The sequence below is a fragment of the Prinia subflava genome, chromosome 5 (genome assembly GCF_021018805.1).
Source record: "Prinia subflava isolate CZ2003 ecotype Zambia chromosome 5, Cam_Psub_1.2, whole genome shotgun sequence".
NCBI classification, from domain to species: domain Eukaryota; kingdom Metazoa; phylum Chordata; class Aves; order Passeriformes; family Cisticolidae; genus Prinia; species Prinia subflava.
The window spans coordinates 27242012-27266133 of NC_086251.1; the positions used below are offsets into that span (position 1 = coordinate 27242012).

The 24122-nt window shown below is 38.2% G+C and overlaps 1 protein-coding gene across 4 annotated transcripts in view; it reads right to left on the bottom strand.

Annotated features, from left to right (window-relative positions):
• ZNF106 (zinc finger protein 106) overlaps positions 1-24122 on the bottom strand; it is a 39386-nt gene that overhangs the window by 8098 nt on the left and 7166 nt on the right. For 3 of the 4 annotated variants that reach the window (XM_063398599.1, XM_063398600.1, XM_063398598.1), the window contains exons 2-17: positions 22398-22483; positions 21041-21102; positions 16728-16925; positions 12485-14557; positions 11019-11643; positions 10072-10141; positions 8344-8498; positions 8183-8243; positions 7522-7863; positions 5008-5785; positions 4569-4624; positions 3927-4072; positions 3490-3624; positions 2489-2605; positions 1853-2044; positions 1042-1104 (exon numbers count right to left, since the gene is read on the bottom strand). In XM_063398599.1, the coding sequence (XP_063254669.1) occupies positions 1042-1104; positions 1853-2044; positions 2489-2605; positions 3490-3624; positions 3927-4072; positions 4569-4624; positions 5008-5785; positions 7522-7863; positions 8183-8243; positions 8344-8498; positions 10072-10141; positions 11019-11643; positions 12485-14557; positions 16728-16925; positions 21041-21102; positions 22398-22451 (5127 nt within the window). In that variant the 5' untranslated portion in view covers positions 22452-22483. The remainder of the gene's footprint in view (positions 1-1041; positions 1105-1852; positions 2045-2488; positions 2606-3489; positions 3625-3926; positions 4073-4568; positions 4625-5007; positions 5786-7521; positions 7864-8182; positions 8244-8343; positions 8499-10071; positions 10142-11018; positions 11644-12484; positions 14558-16727; positions 16926-21040; positions 21103-22397; positions 22484-24122) is intronic. The other variant, XM_063398601.1, reaches the window with a different exon arrangement.

The following is a 24122-nucleotide window of genomic DNA, read 5'->3' on the forward strand; positions in this document are numbered from 1 at the left end:
TGGAGCACAAGTGTAATGAGAAGCAGCTGAAGGAGCTGGGGTTGTTTAACCTGGAGAGGAGGAGGCTCAGGGGGACTTTATCACTCTCTTCAACTCCCTGAAAGGAGTGTGTGGCCAGAGAGGGGTCAGCCCCTTCTCCCATGCAACCAGCAACAGGACAACAGGAAATGGCCTCAAGCTGCGCCTGGGGAGGTCGGACATTAGGAAGAAATTCTTCACAGAAAGAGTGATTAGATTTTGGAACAGGCTGCCCTGGGAGGTGTTGGAGTCACTGTCCCTGGAAGTGTTTAGGGAAAGATTGGATGCTGACAATGCTATGGTCTAGCTGATATGGTGGTGTTTCATCACAGGTTGGACTCCATGATCTCAGGTCTTTCCACCCTGATTGATTCTGTTACCATCCTTAGTTACATATTCCCATCCATCCTGAAACTAGTACCATGCTATTAGTATTAACAGTATTTATGTAACCACAAGGATCAGTTAGCAAATTCAGCTAAACACACAGAATTATACTCTTTTAATGTCAACTAAAGTTTCCCTCTGATAAGTTTCTTAATCTAACTTATTGCATAGCTACATGAATGCTTCTGCTAGGACTAAGGGAAGATGGTGTAAAAGAGGGGAGAGAATGGTAGAGACAAAGCATTCATGATGCTTTTGAACTATCTAGCTTGGAAGACGGCATTCCTCATGTTCTTCCAGTAATAAAGAAACTTTTTCACCACCAGAGTATCTCACATGGCTTTTCTCTGAACTTCTTCCATACTATCAGCATGTTTGTAGTTATACTTGCAAAAGCAAGATGTCCAGATAAAAAGGCATTGCCAATCACGTGAAAAGAGTCAGCAGGATTATGTAGCCTCTTTGTGCCTCCAGAGTTACCTATAGTGCACAGTCACATTCACAAAATCACGAGACTTCTTTTTCTGGAAGCAATTTGCCCCACAAGTTAGTCAAATGTTCTGGAAATACTGACTTTATAGTATAAATTCAGTGCCTTAGTAGCAAAAGTCATTCCATCATTTCTATGAGACTTACATGAATGTTGTGGGCATGGACAGACTGATCGCTGGAGCCACTGAACACCAGATCATTCACAACCTTACAAAAAAAAAGTTTTATATTTTGTAACAGATACGGAAACGGGCAAGCAAAATAATAAGACATTGTTCAAAGTTGTACTGTAATATTTCCTAATTTTGAGAGCCTTAAAATCAATCAAGAATAGGAAGGAAAAAGCATGCACTGAATTCTTCACATAAGAGCTAGAAGATGCATTACAATGATTTTTAACATTTCACAACTGATGTAAGAAGCTGTTAACTTGCAGTCCAACAGGCTAACTCATCCTGCCTAAGGGTTATTCTTACTGGCAGCTCAGCAGTAAATCAGGGACCAAGCAAAGTGAATGCAGAATGCTAGTCTGCATATGCACAGTAAGGCCCAATATTTCCTCAAAATTTTGGACATGCTGCATACTTATATGCTGCTCATGTAAGAAAAATCACGCTCCTGACCCCTAACAAGTGACAAGACACGACAAAACAGCCTCAAGTTGCTAAAGGGCAAGTTTAGAATGGGTATTAGGAAGTTTCCTCACTGAAAGGATGGTCAGACGTTGGAACGGGCTGCCCAAGGAAGTGATGGAATCACTATTCATGAAGTGTTCAAAACACAGATATAGATGTGGCAGCTGGGCACATGAGATATGGCAGGCAAACAGAGACAATTTCCCTACCAAATGGCTCAGTTTTTATAGTTTAAAATAGAGAACACCTCTATTTCCTATCACAATCTGCTCATCATTTTAAGCATCCTCTGTCCAAAATGTATTTTCAGAGACACTTGCCTTCATGCAGAGAATAGTCTTGCTGTGACCTTCCAGGGTTCTGAGAAGCAGCCCGTTCCGCGCATCTCGCACGCTGATGGTGCAGTCATAGGAGCCCACTACCAACAACTTGCGTGCTCCTTCCTGAGCAGTGGCTAAACAGCTCACTGCTCTAGGGCCATGGCATTCAAAGGTATCAACCTGTTTATTATTCTGGTGGAGGAAGAAAGAAATCGTATTTAAGAGTCAAAATTCTGCTATGACACTGACTATACCATTGAGTCCTTTTCGTGTTGTGCTTGTGCATCTGATTTCAGTTCAGTAACACACAGAATAGCAGTGGTAAGGACTGCCTGTTAACAACTAGGTTTCCAAACCAAAGAAAAAATCTCTTATGTTATGTAGACCAGGAGGAACCTTAAGGAAAAACATAACAATACATCACCTAAAAGGAAGGTAAACAAAGAGAGAGGTAGATAGGACAGCTTCATGCATAGACAAAATAAACAACCAAAAGGGGCCAACAAGTGACCATTTACATCAAAATGCATTCATTACAAATACATCTACTACTGTAGATAAAGAATGGAAAGAAACACAGACAAAAGAAACAGCACCACAACAGGCTTTCTGGTGCCAATATTTAAATAAACTAACCTTTATGTTGAAAGTAACCACAGTGCCATTTGCAAGACCTGCATAAAGGATCCGCCATCTACTGTGTAAACAGAGCACTCGATCTTCCAACTTAAACTGTTCCATGCGCTCTTTGGTCTGGCAATGAAAAGAAGTACTTTAAGATTTTCATTTACCGAAAACAATTCAAGGAAAAAAGCCAGAAATTAATGATAATTTTCTCTTTTTAAACTAACAGAACTGGAGAAAAACATCTGAGAGTCTGATGTCACACGGCAGTTTGATTCTCATTTTAATCAGGATCATCTCTAAGACTTGACTGTAGTTCAGCAACCAGTAATAACCCTAAACACTTTGTTCTAGTCATAACATTTAATGTGTATAGAAATTTAGACTACTGACTATGGATATGTATATGTATATGCATATGTATATTTATATGTATATGAAAACAATTTGAGGATTCCCTGTTAAGTTCCCCACAGGGAACCTCAGGGCTTAAAACCTCTGGCACTTTGTTCCCTGAAGCAGATACTTGCTTTCTAGTCCTTCAAGTCAGAGGTTGGGCAAGGCTTTTTATCATTTAGCCTCAAATATCCAGCTTCAGGAAGCCACAGTGTGCTCTTTAACATGCCCTCAGCATAACAGATACCTGCTCTCTCTTTGGCTGCTCTAAAGATAGAGCAGAGACCAGTGCCTTCCATAAGCAATGAAGCTAAAAATACAGGAAGAAAAGTAAGATTCATGGCCATACAGCTATCCTGCACTTTTGTGTTCCCAACATTTGGGATTATAAAATGCTGGCAAAAACTCTGCTGAGAAGCTAGTCAAAAGATTAGGGTAGTAAATCAGTTAATGGGTTGCTGTTTCATCTGTGAGCTTGTTTTTTGTCCCACTCTACTCGAAACAGAAGTGGTGTTCATGTCCAGATCGTATGGGTTTAAAAGGCTTTTAAAATTTATATTTGTAAAGAAACACTTGCATAAAACGCAGCACATGTAAATCAACACAGGTTTGAGTACCTTGATATTGTAACAGTTGATAGTGTGGTCACTTGAGCCAGTGTAGAGTGCAGCATTCTTCCCATTTGTCTGAGTGACCAGAAGGCAGTTCACTTTTGAAGTATGTCCTTCAAAGATGGCCACACACTTCCTGCTCTAAAAAAGAAAGCATGGAATCTGTCAGCATAAAGGCCCATAATACCCTTTGGGATATGCACCTAACAGAACAGGGTAGGACAGCTAAAAAAACCATCAGGATACATGTGGCAATCTATCTCCCCGTGTCCCTCTCATAGGGAGAAGGGGTTGGGGAGGTGGGGAGGTTTGAAGAAATGATTAATATAGAATAAATTAGGGACTCGAAAAAGCACCTGTTTCTTTTATTACGCAGCAAGGCATTACAAAGGACAATCTTGTGATTGCAATTAATGTAACACCACTCCCACAACCTTACTTACAACGAGATTGTAGGCACAAACTGTTTTGTCTGCTGAGCAGGTATACAACAAATTCCCAAAAATCTGAATAGCATTCACTGCAGCCACGTGTCCCTCAAAGGTTCCCTCGGTAGGTTCTTCATCTTCACCTGGCTCTGAAGACACTTCTGCAGGACAGAGATGTGTACTTTTGACTATGGGAACACAGTCAAGAAAACACACTGCTGTGGTTTGTACTGCCAACCAGCAGAACTATTTCATAGGCTCAGCACCTTTAAGTCAAATTTCACTGTGGATTCCAGTGGGACTTTGAATGTGACAGAGGCAAAATAAAGTGCTAAAAAGACCTTCGTACGGCTAAGTCCAGAACTATCTTTAAAATTAAAAAAGAGATTATATCATTGTTTGTCCTAGAGCTCTACACAGATTGTGGAGCAATAGTGTTCATGTGGGAGGGGCAGGGGGATGTGGAGGAGTCAAGACACAAAGCATTGAATGTAAGATGATGTAAGTGAGTATGTGTCACTTCCCACTTCAATTTTGAGTGCAAGCTTTTATCTTCAGGGCAAAATTCCCCTACAGAAGCAGGTTGATCAAGACTTAACTCAAAGTGCTGCAAGATAGTACATACAAAACATCAGAAGGAAAGCTTAAAAGATATACCTGAGGAGTTCTTTGATCCTCTTAGGGATGATATGGAAGTTTGTGTCTCAGCCACACTGTTAGACAAAAAGCAACAGTAGCGAGATTAGACTTTGCATGTTCATTTTCAGAAAAAATACTGCGGTAAGTGATACTCCAAAACACAAGGCTCTGCACTTAGTAGAAAATACGCTGTGACAGGTAAGCTCTAAACTGGGCAGCCTTGTTCTTGTATTAAGAGAAATTAGTAGGTAACAAGACACATTCACTTGTTAACCAAAAAAGCCAAGTCAGTTTTTATTTTCCCTTTTATTTCACTCCTGAAATCACTGATGTAAGACTTCCTGAATAAAAAAAAAAAAGAAAAAACAATTTAAAATAATATTAATTAAAAAAGGCATCTCTTATGAATACTATAAAATATTAATAATTTTACTTTTCAGCTCTACAATAATCTCACCTTCTTTTTCCATCATTCCTATAATTTGTGCCAATCTCACTGGTGGAGCTCACTTCATCATAACCAGAGCAAGAGGCCTCTAGGACTGCTTGATCCACAGAGTTGCATGAATCCCTCTTTGATGGACTGTCTGGTTTCTCATCTCCTGACTCTGATGAACCAACATCAACCACCTCACACTGAGGTGCTGAAACTTCCACTAGTTCCAGAGAAGTATCACTGTCATACTCGTCTTTGTTTCTTGCTGCTTGAGCAGGAACTCCATCCTCCTCTCTTGGGGGAGTAGATGTAGTAACTTTTTCTCCTTTAGGAACCCTTCCACTCTTGACTTTCCGGACGGGCTTGAAGTCCATCATATCCTGCTCTGTGTCACTGTTGTCTGGCACATGGGCTGCCCTCAGAGTTTTCTTCTTCCTTAACTTTCTCCTCCTTTTATTTCCTTTCTCTGCTGCGACCGCAGCCATTGTCAAGTGTTGCTCAGATGGTTCAGCTGACAATTTGGGAGTTTTATCCACTGGCATTTCTAGAAGGACCGAATGCTTTGAAAGAGCAGTGCTACACTGATCCAGTAAAAATCTTTCAGCAACTGTATCATTTGCTTCTCTCTTGCTGGAAACAGACACTGAATGAGAAGAGTTCTCAGGAAGTCCTGACTGCCCCTTGTCTGCAGCAGGCTTGTGGACACCTTGATTAGCGGGTTGGAAACAAGCTGCCAAGTCTGCTAGGGATATGGTTGCAGTGATAACTGGATACACTGAAGTTCTCTGGTTGGTCTCCTCTAAAGAAAACAGCCTAGTGTTACATTCAATCTGTACAGCAGTAACTATTTATACAAAGTGTCCCTTCCTGTATTTTCTGGTTACACTTAATTGTGCATATAAAGTACATATTCATACATGTTGAAAACTATATGCACATGTAGATCTGCTATTTCAGTCAGCTATCCAGCCTCTAAAAAACATAACTGGGGAATAAAATGTTAATCCATGTACATAGTAATAAAGGAATGGGGCACATCATTCAAGCTGCTGACTGGCTACATGCTTTTAAAGTTCTGACAGTCATTGGTGAATCCTATATTGTTGACTTAAGATGCTACCGCCCCTCTCTGTGTGCCTCCTTACCAGCTGTCATGACTGCTGAAGAAATTATATTAATCAATGCATGCCAAGTACAACTCTGCTGCTCAGTGACAGTTTGAAAATCTTGTGCTTACCCCATATGAATAATTACAACTATTATATACAGTTATTTCTACCAAGTTACTTGGACCTAATTCAAGGTAGATAGTTATGCACAACCCACTCTGCAGCACTGTACCTTTACCTTGGGAATAGCAGCACTGTAAGCCATGAGGGTAGGCGTTAGTTAGTTTAGTTTAGTTAGTGCATCTGTGGTGGACCATGCAAAGGGATCAACACCACTCTCCCTGTCATTCAATTGTGACTGAATTAATATGAACAAAATGATCCAACCTCTCAGCTGAGACAGACTAAGGGCAGCATCTCACAGCTGCTCCCCACACCCTAAAATTCCCCAGTTACACTTGCAATAACTGCAATCCAGAACAGGATGTTTCAAGTTCACTGCATTTCTGGGGTGGGATCATGCAACACAAATGGGAAGTTGGTGGTATTTGAAACACTTCCCTCTTCCAGCCTCTCAGAAGCCAGCAAATTAAACCTACACTAATGCTTGGCCAAAAGCACATTACACATCACAGGACAAATTTGATGCTTTGGAATTACGCATCCAACTAGAAACAGTTAAAATGAGCACATCTCTCACCCACACCTTCCTCAGATGGGGAATTCCAAGATAAAACTAGAACTTGCTGACAGCATAGGATATGTTGCATTTTAAGTATATCAACAGAATGAATTTTTTCCCTGGACATGTAACTGTCATGCACAACTGCAAAGCCTGACAGAAAAACCTTTGTATGGAAGAAATGAATCATTAGATGAAGTTTGAATGAGTTACTGTGTTGAATTATACTGGGAAGAAGGCACACAAACCCTAAATTCTGAAAACACCTCTAATATCATGTGCTGTTCATTTCCCACTGGAAAGGGGAAGGAAGTAATTTATCATTTTATAACAGGAAAATAATAGCAACCTGCCTCTTAAACTGAAAATTTTAAACCCAAAAGTTATTAACTCTCAGCACTTGTAGTGCTGCAGGTATTAGAAAAAGAAGTAGGAAATCACCATGGCAATGTAAGAAAACAGAATCACTCAGTACCACAGGTGGGACACACTGCTGGCACTTAGGGGAAATCAAATGCAATCAGCTCCTTCTAAGCAAGGCTGACCTAACCTCAATGGGAAGCTGACAAGCTAAAAATTCAGCCCCAAAAAGTAAACAGCCTGCCCCAGAACAAATTCCTCTTCCTCAAATTACAGAATTTACCTGAAGGCAAAAGCCTATTTCCCACAAAATTACTACATTGGGAAAAAAAGAATTTCCTTATTTTCTTAAAGCTAATTATCTTAAAGCGAAATTACAAATACCATCATTCTGTTCCACCTCTTCTGTTTGTGGAGCACATGGAGAGCTCTGGACTACAGAATTCACGTTTAGTTCCATGCCTTTTGGAGACACAGGTTCTCGTTTAACTTGTACTGAGGAGTCAGGAGTATTGGAAGGTGTACTGCCAGAAGACTGGAATGGTGATGGCATGGTGACAGGAACAGAAGCTCCTCGTGGAGGTACAGAGGAAGACAAAGTGTCCAAAATGGGCACGAGAGAGCCTGAAGGAATTGAGTCAGCTGCCATCTGAGATTTGCTGTTTCGTCTCTCAGTTAGGGCACTGCAGGAAAGTTCCTCTGAGAGTTCAGAAGGTTCATAAGTTTCTAATGGCAAAAGAAGAGAAACATTAAACAAACAAACAAATAAATAACAGAACAAAAATATTTATGTTTTATAATAAAATTTAGTGGTGCCGGAGTTCATTTCTTGTGGACACAGAGTCAAGGAAGACAAAAATTTGAAAAAAAGACACTAGAGGAAACTATCAAAACTGACAGTTCACATTTGACAATAAAGGCAAGTCTACAATTTTACCGTAGCTGAAATGAGCAGATTCAAGTTAAACACAGTTTTTAAAAGATTCTGAGTTCAAAGAACATGAGAGTAAGCATTCCACTGTTATAGCTATATGGTATGCGGTACCTTGTAGCCCCTGCAAGATCTGGATTCTCTGACTTCTCAGTGTACTCATTTCCATAGTTATCTGCAAAACAGTTGTGGCTTATATCAGTTGCACTGATTTAACAGGCAGCTCCTCATGCTGCTAACCTGTAGTCCAGACACTTTCCAAAGCCCACTGTTACCTGTTGCTTTAACACAAGGAACCGTTGAACCTCAACATAGGCAGCCTGCAGGGCAGCCCTTGCCTGCAAGAGGCTGTTGTCCACACCCTGCAGGGACTTGCTTAACTCTTCTTCCCTCAGAGAAATAGCCAACAGCTGGTCTACCTGAGAACGTTCTGAAAAAGAAACAAAATGTGGAGTCTAATTGTAATGAGCAATACATTAAGACAAAATACTTGTGATATCACAATAAATAATCAACCTCAGAATGGAAAAATCACATAAATTAGGTCAAGCATTCAAGCATCAATAATTACGCAAGCTGAAAAGGAGTACTTATAGACAGGACTAGCCATGTCTACATAGATGAAGGGCAAAGTCAAGTATTCCTCTTTAAAGAATCTCAACCTTGGTTCTAGTAATTAATTACATCCCAGCTTTGCAAGCACTGATTTAGTTTAAATAAATGAAGTCATTCTCTTTTCTTGATCTACAAGATCAAGATCTACTACAAGATCTTGTAGTTCAAGATCTTTTCTTGAACTACATGTGTACAAGTACAAATACACACTTACCATTAATGTAATCAAAAAGGCAAATTTAAGCTAAACAAGATTTAAACTATTCAGTGAACGCAAAAGCCAAGGAAAAGCTGTTTCAGAGAAAAAGAACACAATGATAAAAAAAACAGCTTACTGCTCAAGATCATTTTGGGCCATGAGACTGGTGTTTGCAATCTCTTGAGAAAAAGTCTTCGACCACTGCACTCCATAAAAGATCCTACTATCCCTCCTAGAGACCTCTGGCATTACAGAGATTGTCCAAACAAATTTCCATTTGGGCACTTCTTAATTGCATTCAGGTTATAGTTTCCTTTAGCAAATTTACTACCATAACAATCATGTTAAAGCAAAGTAATAGGAAAGAGATTTTACAAAGTCGAATGTGTTATTAATCTCTATAACAGACACTGGTCATTGAAGACAGAGGCTGGTAAAAACCCCCACCTTTTCAACAGTGAAATATTCATTCCCACAGAAGAGTCGTATTATTGCTCTACATTACAAACAACTCTTACTATAAGTAAGTAATGAAAAAAAGATAAATGGTGCATTTGAAAGCCATCTTCTGGAGCCCAAAGCTCCTAGCAATCGTTTAGTTACCAAAGAAAATATTCTGCCTAAAACACCATGGTTGGATGGTTCATTATGAGACATGGTGATGAGGATGTTTTAGGAATGTTTGAGAAAGATCTGTCTAATGCCAGAATAAGAGTTTTCTTTGGTCAGGAGCAGGAAGGAGAGAGGCATTCCACATTCATTTCCACTAAGGACATTAAAAAAGTAAAAAGTATTGCCAGCCACGTCAAAAACGCAACAGAGACCAAATTAAGCAAAGTACAATCTTTCTGGTGAGACCACCCAGAATTAGAAAGGGAAAGCTGCATGGTAAATAGAAGGAAGTTGACCGGGGATGTCTGCTTTAAGAACTTGCATCCAAAGAGGCAACAAACCTCACTAACCTGTGCAGAGTTTGGAAAGCAAAGGTCCCATCTGTACAATCAGGCAGAAAGGATGCACATACCCTTCTCTTAGAAATAACTTATGACAAATTAAGATAAAGGTCTTCAGAGAAGAATGTGTTGCAGATTTGTGAGCAGTCCACGCTATAAACTTCAACTACTTCAGCCAAATCAAAATATTACTGGGTGTTTATAGCCTCTACACCACATGCATGATATTCACTGACCTTTTTTACCTTTGATTTTTCTTCTTTTATTCTTTCTTTCTAGACTAGGGATTTCAGGAGAAGATCCCTCCTGCAAGTAAAATCATCTATTAAAAAGTAAAAAGAGTAATTTTGCCTAAATCAAGAAGTTGAACATCCATCATCCTTTCAATCATTAGTTGTAGGCACAGAGAAGCATCCACAATTTTTTTGCACATTCTTGTATAACTCATCATTTGCTCTGCTCTTAAAAGAGGGAGGACAACAGAGTGCCATGTTTTCATCTCAACTAGAAAGAAATACTAAACAAGCCAACAGTCTTCTGCTTGCTCAGATGTTTAAGACTGCACTTGAATCAGAGTTCTCTGCTCTACAGTTTTAGTTGAAGATGTAGAGAATAAACAGTGAGGAATTTAAATTATTGCTTTCTGCAAAACCATTTTGTGAAATCGATCAACAACACTTTTTTTAACCTTTGGATAAGTCTAAGGCTGGACTGTGAAACAAATTCAGATTTAAGGATATGATTTTAGGTATACAATTTTTTAAAATGTTTTTACTTCCTTGCTTAACCATAAAAACAGAAACATCTAAGGAAACCAAATTTGTAATACAGGCTAGCTTTCATTTAAACTGTGTTGTAAAACACCAAGATTCTTGCTACAAAACCTTGTACTTCCACAGAAATATTTTAACAGCTCTTGTTTACCAACACAGTATACCAGGCACCAAATCAAATAAAGAACATTTGTCATTCCTACTAATTACAAAAAATCAAAAGTCCTGCATTATGAAAGCAGAAATTTAAAGAAAATTAAGTCAAACAAGAAATAAATTTGATATTACCAATGTACAAGACTATCAGATGGGGAAAGTCCTCCTTGCACAGATCACTCCAAAGCTGAATGACCATTGACAGGAAAAGAACCTTTTCAGCACATCAAAGCTGGACAGAATTGCACACTTACTCCAGTTGCTCTTCGCTTCTTTCCAATTCCTTGGCTGTCATTCTGTTCAGTACCAGATGTGCAGCTACTGTCTGTAGCTGCATCTAAGTTATTAGACACTGCAAGAAGTGAAGCACTGTTTGAAGCTGGACGATTTTCTTCTGAGATCTCAAACACATTTTGTTTTTCAAGAAGAGGTGTTCTCTTCTCTGGTCTCTCCTGGTCTTGTTCTGTGAGGCCTGTGATCTCAGAGGCGGACTGTAGGCTTTGACTTCTTCCCCTAGCCTCAGTTCTTTCAGACATAAAAGGTGACAAAGCAAGAGATGGTGCCTCCTCTTTCTGATCAGCCTCAATATCAGTGCTTGCCTCATATCCAGATCTTATATGATCTGAGTGGCTGGCTGCCATTACTTGCCTTTGCCCACTTTCTTTAATTTTGGCTTGTTCACTGAACAGACTATAAGCAGAAGGATTTCTGTCTGCTATGACACTGCTTTCAGAAAAGCTACGTTTTCTGGCTGAGCCAGACACTGCTAAGGAAATCCCTTCCCACTGGAATCCTTCTAGAGTAGATGGGTCAGATTCTTCACTGAGTTCTAGACCCTCTTGCTCATTTTGAACAAGAGGCACCATTTCTATGCCAAACCTTTAACAAGATAAAAAGAAAAATAAATAAACAAGTTACAAGCCTGCTACACATAGAGAGAAGCCTCCCCCTTCCCAAAATGTACATTACTGCTTTAAGCAGTAGGTTTAATACCATTACACTAGTATTCTGTGTTTCCTACGTCACCTGGCAATGGAACATCTGTGTATCACATAACCAGACTTAGTGGCTAAGAACTGGCAGCATGATTTCCAAGTCAGAAAACATGTTATTATAAATTATTCGCACGCAAGGTTGGAATAATCAAATGTGATGCGTTCAAGACACTTAAAATACTTCAGGTTTAAAGAAAGTTTTAAAGGGTGGTATTATGTAATTGCTTTCTTAAATACAAAAACAAAAAGTATCAGAAAAAAAGACTAACAAATGAAGAGTGAGCATTTACACTGCTTGCAGCACCGCAAGCATTTCTTGTAGTCCTAAATAAATGCAGAAATAGGCAACTGTCACAGCATTGTTCCCATCCTGATTGCATTTTTACATTCTCCCATTACTAGAACTTGAAAAGAAACTACATTGTTATCATCCACATTCAGATATTAAAGCAACCATTATGAACTGATAAGAATCTTTTCTGAGCAGATTACTTTTACTTATCTATGGATAGATATTCATTCATAGGACCAATCAATAAAAACTCTGCATTAATTGCAAAAAAATTGCATCATTTTTAAAAACTCTGCAGAAGATCATGGCATAGCAAGCTTCATTATGAACTCTTAGTTTTAGGATTTTGGGGTTCATTTCAGATATGGAAAAAACCAACCCTCCCCCCTCAGCATGCCCTCAGAGGCATGGTTAGGTCTGAAAAACTACCAACCTTGGTAAACCTTTGCCAAGTTCCTGCTTCTTCTTGGTCACCTGCTGGATGACCTGATCCCAGTTAACATTTCGCCGGGAAGCACTAAGAATCTGCCTGAGGGTAGGTTTAAGCCCCGACTCCTTCTCTGTCTCACTTCTCCGAAGGCAATTCACATTCCGAATGCGACGTGCGTTATTGAGATTGGGCTCTGGGAGATGTGTCCCGACTTTGCTCTTCAGACTGATATGCCGTGTCAGGTCTCTTTGCAGAGAAGCAGGCAGGCCAAGTTTGCTTAAATCTGGAAGGAGTCCTACTGACTGGCTTCCTCCTTTTTGAAGCTCATTATCTGAAGGATTTTCAAAACCTTCCATTTCAAACTGATCATGTGACTTGACAGAGTCTTCATTTCCTTCTCCATCCTGTGAGGTTTTCAAATCCACATGCAAACGGTCCTGGCCACTTGATGAAGAAACTGTGGGTTCTATCCGAAATGTAAAATTTTTTAGCTCAATGGAAGCAACACTTGAAGCAGATGGCTTTTCATCAACTTCCTTTTCAGAGGTGGTAGTTTTACCTTCAGGAGTGTCACAGGGTAAACAAGAACTAACAGAAGAATCCAACTTTTCAACTCTTCCTTCTGACTTCTCACTTCCCATTAAATCATCACCACTCACATCTAATGAATCTAGTCTGAACTCCTTCTTTGACAATGCTTTCCCAGTTTTTTCCCCATTCTGGTCACTTGTATCTTTGCAAGAGCTTAAGGGAGCATTTTGCAAGGAATTGTTGGACTGAGCACCTTTGGGATTTTGTTCTGCTTCAATTAAGTTATTGATAGGCTCTCCAAGATTGCTACCAAGCAGATCTTTGTTGTCTTGTAAGTTACCAACACAAGCACCATGCAGCTTTGATGAATAAGAGGAGAAGCTGTTTGTTTCCAAGTTCACTGCATTCAAATGAGTTTGCTGTTCACCACTAGTTGAGGATAACAGGAGCCTGACATTTTTTAAGAGACTGTTTGTGTCTTGCTTTATCAAGGATAACTTCATGTCTGTGATATTCAGAAGAGGGGATTTCAGCGATGGCATCCTATTACTTCGGCTATCATCTTTGTCAGGCTTTTCACCACTGGAAGAGTTTTCCGTAACCTTGCATGAATCAAGGTGATCTGAGATTCCATCAGAAGGAGAAGATACTTCATGTTTATTAAGTTTTGAAAGACTAACATTGGCTTCACAAGTTTTTCCTTTCACTGATGAATCAGTAAGAGGCATAAATACAGAATCTATTTTATCCAAAGTTTTCAAAACATTATCTTCAGACCGTGGTTGCTGCTCTGCAGTTTTCTGGGATGGGTACGGAGTCCAGCGATACGTTTTATCTCTGGAAGGACTGACACTTTTCCCACTGGCTCTTGAAGTTTTGCTTTCTGGTTGTTTTGATAAACTAAAATCCAATGCCCCCTCAGTAGCGAGCTCATCACTAGTAAAATCCAGACGGTCACCCCTATTTTTTCGATTTCTGTATGGCAGAACAGTGCCTTTCTCTGGCCGCTGCCGTGCATACCTCTCCTTACTGTATGTACTTGGCTCTGATGAATATGAATCTCCTGAGCTTCCAAAGTTCCAGCCATTTGCACCATGAGGACTTGGTTTCCAGTTTCCTCCATAACTCTTGAAATTCCGGCCAGAAAAATGACCTGTTTCTTCCGAGTACCAAGTAGAATTTTTTTCCCTAGCACCATGATGCCAATTTGATGTTCCTCTTCCCCGCCCATTTCCCCGCCAAGCACTTCCAGAATTCCCACAGTTATGTCGATTTGAAGGGGTTCCTGAAACAGAGCGCCCCCTTGCACCACCTGAATGTCTGTTTATATTAAGGTTCCTCTGAGAGTGTGAAAATTTGCCTTGTCTAGGACTAACATAATCATCCTTTTCCCACTTCCAGTCTTTTTGTGATGCATTATGATGATGCCATGACGACTGATCATAAGCTTCTCTTTCTTTATAAGCAGCTCTTTCTTCTCGCCTTCTCTGTGATCTCTTATCATCACATTCTAATTCTTGGTTTGCACAACTTGGTTCAGTTTGCCTACAAAAAAATTGAGAAAAGCCTAAATTCTGATGCTATTCTACTAAAATCCAACAGTCCACAAGCTTCACAAATTTTATTTGCACTGGGAAGAAAATATTTTTTAAATTATTTATTATAAAAAGATACTGTTTTAGCAGCTTTGCTGTTCAAGCTTCAGTAATGTTTGACTTTCAAAACTAATGTTGTATTTTTACTTAAACATGATAATTTCAAAATTTCTCTTACAAGAACAACTGATTTGGTGCAGGGAAAGTTCAATAGACTAATTCTCAATTACTTGTCTCTAACTTGAAAGATAATATTCCTTTATATTTACTATTGGACTTATAAGAAACTAACAAAAAGAAAGCTTCTTTATGCTATATAATCTTTGTCATTTGATCTATCTGAGTAGATAGAAAACTCAGTAGTGAGATAATTATTTTCTCTGAAGACTATTCTGCTGGTTTTAGATGGTGTAACTAGAGTGAACTGATATAAAACAGAGGACAGTTGGGCTGAAAAACCCATTACCCATTATTATCCTTGCTGGAGGGAACAATGACATGATGGCTCCGTTTATAAAAGTTAACTTAAAACACAGGTGTAAAATATCCACAGAAGATGTACCTCAGATAGGAAAGTAATTTGTCTTCTTTTAATAAAGAGAACAATCCACAGCATGCAATGCTGAGTCTGTATGGGCCTCCCAGCAGCACTATCCACTGGCCTTTGGATAGCACTTGTGCTTGGCAACTTATCACAAACACGTGGCAAACTATCACATGTACATTTAAAGATAAATGCTCCCTTATCAGCTACAGCTATTCCCAGAGACAGCAGTTTAAACATCCTAAATATTCCTGTTACCAAATGAGGAGTTTTCATTAAAAGTTTTTTCCAGAAACTGATCACAGGAATACATCCATTCTAGATCCCAGGACAAGAAAGACAGTAAACTTTCACACTACTACTCAAAAACAATTGATTTGTTAAACTGAAAATTCTTATTGTATTGCTCTTTATGTTTTTGGTACATTCCAGTTCTGCTATAAGATTCACTAATAACTACTCTCTAATGGAAAACAGTCTACTGTGCAAAATAGTGAGCTCTAAGACAAGAATTCAAAAAAAACGATGTCTAAGTGATACAGTAAACTCTAAGAGCTGACTCAACTAGGTTATGATCTAATGGAAACAATTGTGCTGAATTAGTAACTTAATCCTTGTACTTTCTGGTTTTTCCTCTCTCCAAACCAGCACACAGCAGACAGAGATTTTCAGTTTCATTTGCCTCAGAACAACCTTGCACTGACAGCATTACTCCTTTTCCATAAAATGAAAAGGAAAAGTGACATTTTTGCTACCTACATTAGCCAGTATGAAAACATTACCCTTGCACAGTGCAGGGACATACTAGTAGGTCAGAGTGATGTCAAAACCTACTAATCTCCACAGATTTCAACATCTGGAAACACTAATTCAAATTTCTAGCCACAGAAAGCAAGAGCTTTTTTTTAAAATCATATACCCCTTTAGTACCATCACCGTGCCATAAATCTATTCAAATAATATATTCCCAACTGGAACATGACACATGTGCAGATTTTCATATAAAATAAAAGAGAATACTTATTACTTTCTGCAGCCTTCTGCAGAATTTCATAGTGAGCCACTGGAACTATGTTTAGCTAATGGTAAGAAGCAAGGTAAAACAGGTAAGAAATTTCATTCAAGGATTAGGGGATTTTAATGTGACATTCACAGAATAATCCAATTCATTTTATAAAAAAAAACAAGTTCAGCAGCAGTTTCTTAAAGGTCAGGTTCCTACAGACAACCTCCACCATAAACAATATTAGCACTACTGTCCATTTATTAAGCCTTCAGTTAAAAAGGTATCAAATATTAAAATAAAAACATTAGGGTTCTCAAAACACAAGACTGTTTTTACCCATAATGGAGAATTATTATATTTCCTTACTAGTAGTAGCGGAACAGGACAAGAACATTAGGCAGAGTCATGTTTACGTGTTGAAACTACAATATCCACACAGGTCTCTTGGACTGTTCTCAAAACAAGTAAACTGCCTGGAGGCATTTAACATTTCATGAGCACTTAAGCCTCAGGAGTGCATCCTCGTGGTAAAAGCAATTCTATAGCCTAAGCGGAGAAATGAAAACTCACCGGTTCCGTTCCTTCTTTTGCTTGATTAGTTGAATAAGTTCCTTGTCAAGGTGTTCTTCTTCTGCCTCTTCTTTCTCTTCCTCTTTTCTGTCATGGGCATTAACGTTGTCTTTGTGCAGCTGACTGGAGATATGCTTGGCATATGCTGACAAACCCACCAGTGTCACCCTGCACACCCGGCATTCATGGCTGCTATCCCTAGGAAGAGAGGCAGAGGGTGGACTTTCAGCTCTGCCAACTGGCATGGCAGGTAGCTCTGGTCTTACTTTGTTTCCTCTGAATGTGCTTAAGTTCAAGGCAGCTAGGTTTTGTTCAGTATATTTAGGTTATTTGAATTCTCTGGCTTTTTCTTTCAAGATTTAGTTTTTTGATGGTCAGTTTTTACAAGATTTTTTTCCAACAATCAAGAGGTAAAAGACTTGGTAAAAAACTGTGTTAACTGGGAGGAGGAATTCTTCTTGAATTGTTGTACTCAAAATCTATTCAGAGGAAACATAGTGAGCGAGAAGGCAGAATGAAAGGCTTCCAGAGCTAGCAGGAGCTCTGAAGCCCATCCATGCTGCCAGCTGCACTGGGGAAGCCTGGTGACAGCTTCTACATTTAATCCTTGCCTTGAGCCTTCCCCCAGTGAAATTTAGAAAAGGGAGGAGGTAGTACATGGATACAGCCAATCCTGATACAACATAACCTAAACTGGGACAGCTGAGACTGCTGCCTGGAATCCAAAGACTCCACAGCACAGTGAGTGATGGGAGGGTATCTTCAGTTCAGTGTACTTTATTTGGTTCAAGTGTGCATGAGGTCTGCTTTCTACTTTAGAGGACTTATCTTAAAAAACAGAAATAATTTCAGCTGGAGAAAGTTGACAGCTGTATCAGACAAATGGCTTTACTTATGTTACTGGAGTAAGGTTACAAGATTTCAACTTTTTTTTTCTTTTTAAGAAATTCAGATTTCTACAACCACAACATTTGTTCTTCTGACAAATTATTCCAATACTCCACTGTTATAGAAGCACACTGTTTAATATATTATACTAAGCAAGGAAGATATGATCACCAGATTAAAAAAAAAAAAAAAAAGGAAAGAAATTAATCAAGACAGAATTCACTGAGTGCCTCCACAAGGCTTCTTTCAATTTTGCCAGTTAATTCATAAAAGCAGATCCGTATGTCCCCATGGAGCACCTGACACCAAGGTCTTAGAGCAGAAGCATTACAATATGACACATAGTTCATGACTGGTGTCAAGAAAATGGGATCCGTAAAGGAAAAACACAAACATGAATCCTTGTTTTTTTAGTGAACAGTTCAAAATAAAATGAGAGAAAGATCAAACGATATACATTCACTCAAGGTATTATGGCAACATCCTTATCAGAGTGGTCAATCAAGTGTCATCAGCTATGTTTTATTTATCCTGGATATCAGTGGTTTTCCCTACTAACATAGTTGAGATATTTAATCAATGCAATCATTTAGATACACCTAGAGATGGCTTTATTTTAAACAACCAAAGTATTAAAAATCAGATTTTTTTGTTTAATTATTCCGTATGTTGCAGCCTAAGTAATTTCAGATGACAAGATAAATTTCATTTATGATGTCAGTAGCTTCCAAATTTAGCATGTACTTTCCAGAACTAAGTGTACTTAATTTTGTACACTTCACACTTGCTAATAAATATTGAAAGCCCAAATCCTATCCATTGTACTTTGGGCTATCGTATTAATGCAATAAAGGCAACCAAACCAGTGTATTTTACTAATAATTGGAAGAATCCTCTTCACACTCATAAATGTGTGCATAGCTAATCAGACTTATTTTTAACTTAGGTCATCACACAAGGCAAACTGCAAATAGCAAGTTGGCTTCTCACTGAAAAAGATGGTCTTTTTACATAACATTCCACTTCACTCATAAGGACTCTCAATGAGAAACACAGCCCAGTGGTTCTAATGTGGTAGTAATTAGGTCTTAAAAAACAAACCACATCTCTCATAAGCCTCATGTTTCAATTCTTTCATTAAACTTTTACCATCCTCATTTATAGACTAAGTAACTAAATGCACAGTTTTATTTACTTTGGACAAAGCCAGTGAGTTAATAGTTGGACGGAGGACAAAGAACTTGTTTCTCTCACTTCCAACTTGCGAGTTACTAATTACAAAGCTGTGGTTCTTTGACCAACTGACAGTCTGAAAAGACTTCTCTAACCTGCTGTTAATCTGTAAGAGTCTAAAGAAAAAGACAACACTTTTTTTTCTTTATGAACAACTGCTTTAATTGAAGATAAACTGGTTAGGAGTTCAGATAGCTACACTTACGGGAATTGAGATTTCCTTCAGTTTTCTTCAGTACTTTTCCTACACCCATTAATATCATCCAGAACTAGCACAGTCCATGACACACACTGATCATGTCTACACATTCCCCTACCATACAGGAACACTACACAATCTTAGTTGCTCAACAAGGTGGCCAAAAGAAGTTTGAGGTAAACATGACAAAAATATTCTCATTATGAAAGCATCCAAGAGCTTTATTTACTGTATGTGTACTTCAGACTGTAGACTCAATGTCCCTTGCAACAAGAGCACTATTTCATTTTCAACTAAAAACAAACAAACCCCAAATATGCTACGGTTTTGTACTTGGCATCCCATTCTCCTTATATATTGCATGGAGTAAGACTTCAAGAAAAAGAGAAGAGTCTTAAAATGTTTCCAGAAAATTATTCTAGCCCTTGAGATTGCAAAGCTAACTTCAAAAGGAAAAAAAAGTATGAATCAGTGTGTGCGTTTCCTTTACCTCTTCCATACAGAAAGTCTGCAAAGTGGCTTCTAGTTGGATACTAAATTTCAGGTTAGTAAGATGTTGATACTCTACACACTTTAATGGTATTATCCTCTGTTAGACAATTCAGCCACAATGATGAGGCTGTTGCTTGTGCTTCACATTGCCTTCTTGAAGTACACAGTTGTAAAAGACTCCGAAAAAACTTATTAAATTCAAATGAGATGAAGAAGAAGAGGCACAAGAGAGAGAACAAGGCTGCTGTTGCACAGAGAAATACTAAGTTAATTATTTTGAGGACAAGCATCTTCCATGCATTCTTCTGAAAGAGTAATGAAGACAGTTGCACTAGTAATAAAAAATGTAATGATGACAAAAGAAATTTAACTTAACATCAGTCCTATGGAAATGGAAAACTAAAAATTGTCCAATCATTTGCAAGCCACTGCAGACACAATATATTAACTTCTAGAAATTAGTGTTACTTTATAGAGCCGAAACTAAACTAAAAACAAAAATAAAATGTAGAAGCCCAGAAATAAGATGTCAAAATAAGGGAAATTTCAGAATCATTGTCAGAAGAAGACAGCCCAGAACAGAAGTGCTCCACAAGTTCGCTGATCAGAAGCCAAAAGCTGGTTTCTAGTGCAGAGAGCATCCTGGCTTTTCTCCCTGGGTGTACAACAGATGTCTTGACAAAATTAATCCCCTACACCTCAAAGAGTGGAAAGAGGATTACTTTTAGTCTTTTAAAGGGTGTTTAAAACAGATTTGTCATTTGTTAAAGTTTGTGCTGCAAGATGATTAAAAATTAATTTGTAAATCAAATACTCAAGTATTTGACAGCATCTGATCTCTGTGGCTACCTCAAAATCCATAAACCTGAAATCACTTTTAAGTGTACTCTGGTTGTAACCTAAATCCCTATAATTAGGATGATATTTGAATATCCCTTAACTCCCCCTTTCTACTTTCCAAAGGTTTCAAGTAAAACAAGAAAACCTTAAAGAAAACACCATCCAGCATGGTTAGGTCTCTTAATCAAGCAACTGGACCATGGTGGCAAATGACAATCTCAAGCAGATATTCTCACAGTGCTTCAAAACAATTGTTTTTACATAATTGAAAACTTAAAAAAAAAAACAAAAAACAAACAAACAAAAAACCCCCAAAAAATTAAAAAGAAAAATACCACCATTCCTAATTCTGACAAAGGAAGAAATCTAGTGCTTGCAAAAAAAAAAAAACAAAACAACCAAGCATGAAACTGCCAAGAATGACATAATTTTATTTCACTGCAGTCAAAGCAATGCAGGTGACCTTTCTTCCACATCACTGCTTGTCTCCTGAGTTTCTGACATCATGAGAACACGTTCATTGCCAGCTGTATGACAAGGCATGCCATTAAAGTGAAACATAAATTGTGCAATTCAGCTTGTATGGGAAATAGGTCAGGAGTTCTTCCAGAAAGTGATACAAAATTGCACAGGGAGGAAGGATGCAAGATTTTTGTCATACCTTCCCTTCAGGTTTTCCAGTTCTCTGTGGTGAAGCATGCTTCTCATGTGTTCTTTCATCTCCTTCAACAAGTGGAAAAAAAATAAAATTGGTCAAAACAAAATGCTGTATTGTGTCTGAAAACCTCATTTTTGAGAATTCTCCTGCCTTGCACAAGGGTGTACTCCTGTACTCCTGCAGGGCTGTAGCAGTTGCCATTCCTGTTTCTGTGACTATGAAAGCACAAGTAGGCACACCTGCAGGAAGTTATGTTACCTTTCCCAAGAAGAACACAAGTCATTAAAACTCAACACAATGGAAGCAGAACTCCAGGAGAAAGTCAAATAACAGTGCATGTAGCAAAGTTTATTAGACTGATTTTCAACAAATGACTGTTGAGAATCATATTAATTAGAAGTCTCATTAATACTCTTCAGAATCACAGTACTTAAAACAGTTTCCCTGTGCAATCTGAGCAGTTTCTCTGCATTTGTATTATAAGACAGCTGTAAATTCACCACCACATACTATTTTACTCAGCTAGACACTTCAGAAACTGAGATGTACATGTCAGTTTGTTGTTTACAGCAACCCTGATCCATGAACTGCAGTACTGTTGTAATTATTTACTATTGAAAGGGAGCTGCCAGAAGAGAAACAACATTCATCACTCAGCAAAAGGAAGCAGTCCAGATGATTTAACTTTCTTTTGGTGTTTGACCCAAAGTGTTTGGAAATCTTCAAACACCAGATACTAATCACTATTCTCTTTAGCCCTTGAAATCCTATCTGCAAAGGCAAAGGAACATCTTCAACCTTGAAGAGTTGTGTGAATTAACACACTGGCATTTGCCACATCTCCACATGCCACGTGGCTAAACAATACAGGAAGGTCCATTAAGAAACACTCAGTTTCAGTGCAGACTTGGCATAAACACACAGCACACAGAAGACCAACACCAAACTGACACATTAAGGAAAACACATGCTGTGCTACACAATTCCGTTTGGTTCTTCCATATGGAAACACAGACTTCCCAAAAGGAATCTGAAAAATCATGTATTACAATATTCTTCCCGTATCACAATTTACAGCCAAATAAGTGAGTACTTTTCACTTTAGTATCTTTATAAAATAATATAAAAAACCTCAAAGACCTCACTATTTTTAACATTCAGAATCAAGCATACTGCACAGCTCACTTCAAGAAAGATACTCCAGAGCACATGCAAATATATTCCTTGATTTGACAGAGACTTAGGGCAATATGTACCTGGTAAAGGGAAATCGTACTTCGCACAATTTTAAAATGGAAGCATTTCTCATTTGTATTTCATATTAGTATCTAATGATACATATCAAGCATTAATTATTTACCTTTTTTGAGTTGTACACAATGTGACATAAAGCACATTTTCGTTGCTGAACCATGCTTATTACTCTGGAAATATCTTATCCCATACCTGCAAATAAAAACAATTTTAAAACAACCAACATCCAGGATTATTTGTTTCATTAATCTATTTTACCAAATAAAGTAAGCAAAGTTACTGTTCATGAAAACTATTGTGCCGAGCTTAAGAGAATAGATGCCTCTCATGCATACTCAATATTCTTCAAAAAAACATAAGGTAGTTTTGAACAGTCACCTAAAACATCTGTAATAAAAAAAGTAGCTTTCCCTTTTTTCATTTTGTTCCTTGTAATCAAAGACATGGTACCCATTCAATAGCCACATCTGTAGGAATCCTTTAAGATACTCAAATCAGATTAACAGAAAACTTTTCAACTAGGATGATGACAGGGAGATAAGGAATTGGGAAAACCAAGCAGGGCAAACTCAGATCTTTATTTCAGCACACAGGGCCATTCAAGGAAGACATCTAAGGCCCTAGGAAAATGAAACAGAGGCCATTCATGAGATCAAAGACCACTAGTCTTCAAGTTTTATCGATCCATTTACTCACCATAAAATCAAACCTGAAGTGATTTAAATTCTGTATTTTTCTCATCAGCCTCTGTAAGAAGTACACATATGTATGTACTGAAATACTCAATTTAGACAGCATTTTAACACTAATCTACTTAAGACTTGCATATATGCAAATGAAAGCAGTAGCAGATCAAATTAAATGTCACATGTATGTTATCATAATGTTTAACTCATAAGGAGTGCAATGAAATTAGTCTAGGTTATAATGCAAAAACATATGTCTGTTTAAATAACAGGGTACAATCTTTGCACTTTTCTTTCTCTTAAAATACACTAAAATGCAGAATGATTGAGCATTATTGTCATTTTTATTGACTTGGCAGAGGCAGTTCCTCACCCTAAATTGGAAACAAATGGGTTTTTTTAGCATGCGGCATTTTTGTATCTGCACAGAAAAATACAAATCTTTTGTAGTTTTGCTATCTTATATTAGGCAACTTCAGAGCTAACTTAGCTAACAGCATCAACCTGCAGCATTAACCTGCAAGAGCCTTCTTCAAGAACTTTTCTCCACAACTGACTCTACAAAGTTAATTCTAATTATTCAACATCAGCCTTCTTTATCAGGGACATCAAAATCTCCAAATCTGGTACTGATTAGGAACTGTAAGCAAAGGGCAGGAACAAGATTTTTACCAAATCCAGATTACCTGGAGTTAAAGCAGCTCTGATATTCAGTTGTCCAATTGTAAACAAAAATCAGCATGTAAAACAACAACCCTTTAAGTCCAAAACACAGTTCTCTGACAAGTAATTCCTTCCCTACAGATTTACACATCCATTTACACATAAGGCACCAGCACCTGTCTGGGTTAAAGGGAAGAAATTGAGAGCTGCAATAGTGCTTTCACCACAGACAACAGAGAAAGAGTTTTCTCCCTAAAAAAATCCACATCATCACACTAAAACAAATACACTTAAAACACAACAGGAGATTCAGTCATCTCCTAACCACCATTCTTTACCTCTGAGATACCTGATAGTGTTTAAATATGCATTTTTTAACTTCAGTACAGGGACATCTGATATATTTGAATGATTAGTAGCAGCTGTTTATTTTGACACATAACTCCCAACAAAGGGATAAGATTATTCAAAACTTCGCACCA